The sequence below is a fragment of the Colobus angolensis genome, unplaced genomic scaffold, assembly GCF_000951035.1.
Source record: "Colobus angolensis palliatus isolate OR3802 unplaced genomic scaffold, Cang.pa_1.0 Scaffold22, whole genome shotgun sequence".
NCBI lineage: Eukaryota > Metazoa > Chordata > Mammalia > Primates > Cercopithecidae > Colobus > Colobus angolensis.
In genome coordinates, this window is record NW_012115377.1 from 4575161 (window position 1) to 4578126 (window position 2966).

Consider the following 2966-nt stretch of genomic DNA (forward strand, 5'->3'; position numbering starts at 1 on the left):
AGGAAGGAAGGAAGGAAGGAAGGAAGGAAGGAAGGAAGGAAGGAAGGAAGAAACGTCCCTGACTCTCTGTAGAATTCAGTGAGCGACACGGTGTTCTTTTGTTCATATCCTGTCAGCCTTTCATGAAAATATTCTGTTTCCAGATCACCCTCCCTTCATGGTATAGGAGTTGCTGGGTCGGGGCACCCAGCCGCGGGGAGCTCAGACTCCGGGGACCCCCACCCACTTCTGCAAATGCACGCAGGAGGTGCAAAGAGATGTTTAGTGAGCCAACAGTGGCTGCAAACAGAAGGCAGGGAGGAGGTATCCAGGAAGCACTCACGTGCTTCTATGTTTTAGCAAGAGGGTGTTAGTGAAGATTTCCCCCCACCATTCATGCCCAGATTTCATTTCAGAGTGAAGGCATTGGATTTCTGAATTTGTGAAGCATCTAATCGCCAGCACAGCAGCCCGCCGCATGCAAAAAGCCACAGAAACCCCTGCGTTCTCCGAGGCATCTGCCTGGCACGCCCCCGGCCCTGCACGGAGCAGGCACCAGGGGTCGTACAGGTGAGTCCTACCTAGGGTCCTCGGCACCAGTGCCTGAAGAGGTTTTTCTGTGGAAATAAAACCAACTGCTTTGAGGACAGAGGGAACTTCATTAGATAGACCACTGGGCTCTGACACTTGGAGGCCACATTGTGTCCAAGTAAGGGCACCCTGGCTTTGAACCTGGACCACTTGCTCCCATCACTTGCTCGAGGGAGGGAGCTACATCTTCGCCAGCAGGTGCAGGGGCCCGGCAAGGGACGGGGAAGAAATCAGAGAAAATTCCCCCCAGAGATGGCCTGCGGAGGTGGCCCTGGGATGTCAAATGTGACTACATGTGGACACAACTGACTCAGTCACTTCTCCAAGTCTGGCAGCATTTTTTTCTTTTTTTTCTTTTCCTTCTCTCTTCTTTCTTTCTCTCTCTCTTTCTGCTTTCTTTCCTCTTTCTTTCTCCTTTCCTCTTTCTTTTGTTCTCTCCCTCTCTCTCCTTCCTTCCTTTTCTTTTCCTTCCTCTTTTTCTTCTTTCTTTCCTTTCTCTTTTTTCTTTCTTCCTTTTTTTCATTTTCTCTCTTTTTCTCCTTCCTTCCTTCCTCCCTCCCTCCTTCCCTCCCTCCCTTTCTCCCTCCCTCCCTCCCTCCCTCTCTTTCCTTTCTTTTTTTTCTTCTCTCTCTCTCTCTTTCTCTCTTTCTTTCTTTCCTTTTTGAGACAGGGTCTTGCTCTGTTGCCCAGGCTGGAGTGCAATGGTGCCATCACAGTTCACAGCAGCCTCCAACTCCTGTGCTCAAGCAATGCTCCCGCCTCAGCCTCCAGAGTAGCTGAGACTACAAGGCATGCACCACCATGTCTGGCTATTTTTGTTTCCTTTTTCAGTAGAGATAGGGTCTCACTCTGTTGCTCAGGCTGGTCTCCACCTCTGGCCTCAACTGATTCTCCCAATTTGGCCTCCCAAAGTGCTGGGATTACAGGAGGCAGCCATTGCGCCCAGCCAACATTTCGTTTTTAACAGGTGAAACAGCAACCACTTCAATGTCTGGGCTGTCCCACTGAACATTCTTTTGGACTCGGGGTCACAGGGGAACATGAAAGAAAAAAAGAAGAAAAAGAAAAGAAAAAAAAAGAGAATTCTTACACATCGATGGTTCTGGGAGAAAAGTCTGCTCGGGTGAATAACACTGGTAAACATCTGAACAGACATTTTTAATTTTTTTTTAGAGACAGGGTCTCGCTCTGTCACCCAGGCTGGAGTGCAGTGGCGCCATCACTGCTCATTGCAGCCTCGATCTCCTGGGCTCTTGTGATCCTTCTTCCTCAGCCTCCCCATGGGCTAGGAGTTCAGGCATGCATTACCATGCCTGGCTAATTTTTAAATTGTCTTTTTGTAGAGATGGGGTCTCATTATGTTGCCCAGGCTGGCCTCAAGCAACCCTACCACCTCGGCTTCCCAAGTAGGTGGGACCACAGGCTTACACGGCTGCACCCAGCTAAAGCCTCAGCCATCATGGCCAGGCGCGGTGGCTCACACCTACAATCCCAGCACTTTGGGAGGCCGAGGCAGGCAGATCACCTGAGGTCAGGAGTTCGAGACCAGCCTGGCCAACATGGTGAAACCCTGCCTCTACTAAAAATGTAAAAATTAGCTGGGCGTGGTGGTGCGTGCCTGTAGTCCCAGCTACTTGGGAGGCTGAGGCACGAGAATTACTTGAACCCAGGGAGGGGAGGTTGTGGTGAGCCGAAACTGCACCACTGGACTCCAGCCTGGACGACAGAGGGAGACTCTGTTACAAAAAATAAAAAAAATAAAAATAAAAGAGAGAGAGACAGAGGAAAGTCTTAATCATCTAATGGTGTTTGTTTTGGAACTCAGATGGAGACCAGCTTGGGAGAGGTAAGAAAGGCAAATGCTGAGTTTTGTCCATTTTTCCCCTTTTGTGTGATTATTTGCTCTTCCTGATAAAATTCCGCTCGAAATTTCGAAATTCCAAGATCTCTTCCTCCACTCAGAACAGGGCTGCATTCAGACTCCACCCACCCTTCTGCCGTCTCTGGGTCCCGCTACCTCTGGGTCCCTAAGCAATGACCAGCACCAAGCCAACTGGCACCCACTAAGAGAGCCCAGCGCCAAGTCCTGACCTGGGGACGAAAACCACATTGTGCAGGTAATCCTCAAACGTCTTCCGAAACGAGGACTCCTCCAGCTCCTTCAGAATCTGAGAGTCTGTCTTTGGACAGGAGCAACATTCACCGGCTGAATCCTCATATTCACTCTGGTTATGCTTCTGAGAATCTTCAGACTCGAATGGTGGAGACCAGGTCCTCGAGGGCAGCTTCAGCCCTGGAGAAAGAAACAGAAAAGCGGGGCTCACGTCTCTGCGGCTGAACACACACACACGCACACACACATCCACACACACGCACCCCACACACACACCACACAC

At 50.4% G+C, this 2966-nt stretch overlaps 1 protein-coding gene across 3 annotated transcripts in view; it reads right to left on the minus strand.

Moving 5' to 3' along the window:
- INSR (insulin receptor) overlaps positions 1-2966 on the minus strand; it is a 169629-nt gene that overhangs the window by 32553 nt on the left and 134110 nt on the right. For 2 of the 3 annotated variants that reach the window (XM_011943557.1, XM_011943556.1), the window contains exon 9: positions 2662-2863. In XM_011943557.1, the coding sequence (XP_011798947.1) occupies positions 2662-2863 (202 nt within the window). Of the gene's footprint in view, positions 1-560; positions 597-2661; positions 2864-2966 lie in introns of all 3 variants that reach the window. The other variant, XM_011943555.1, reaches the window with a different exon arrangement.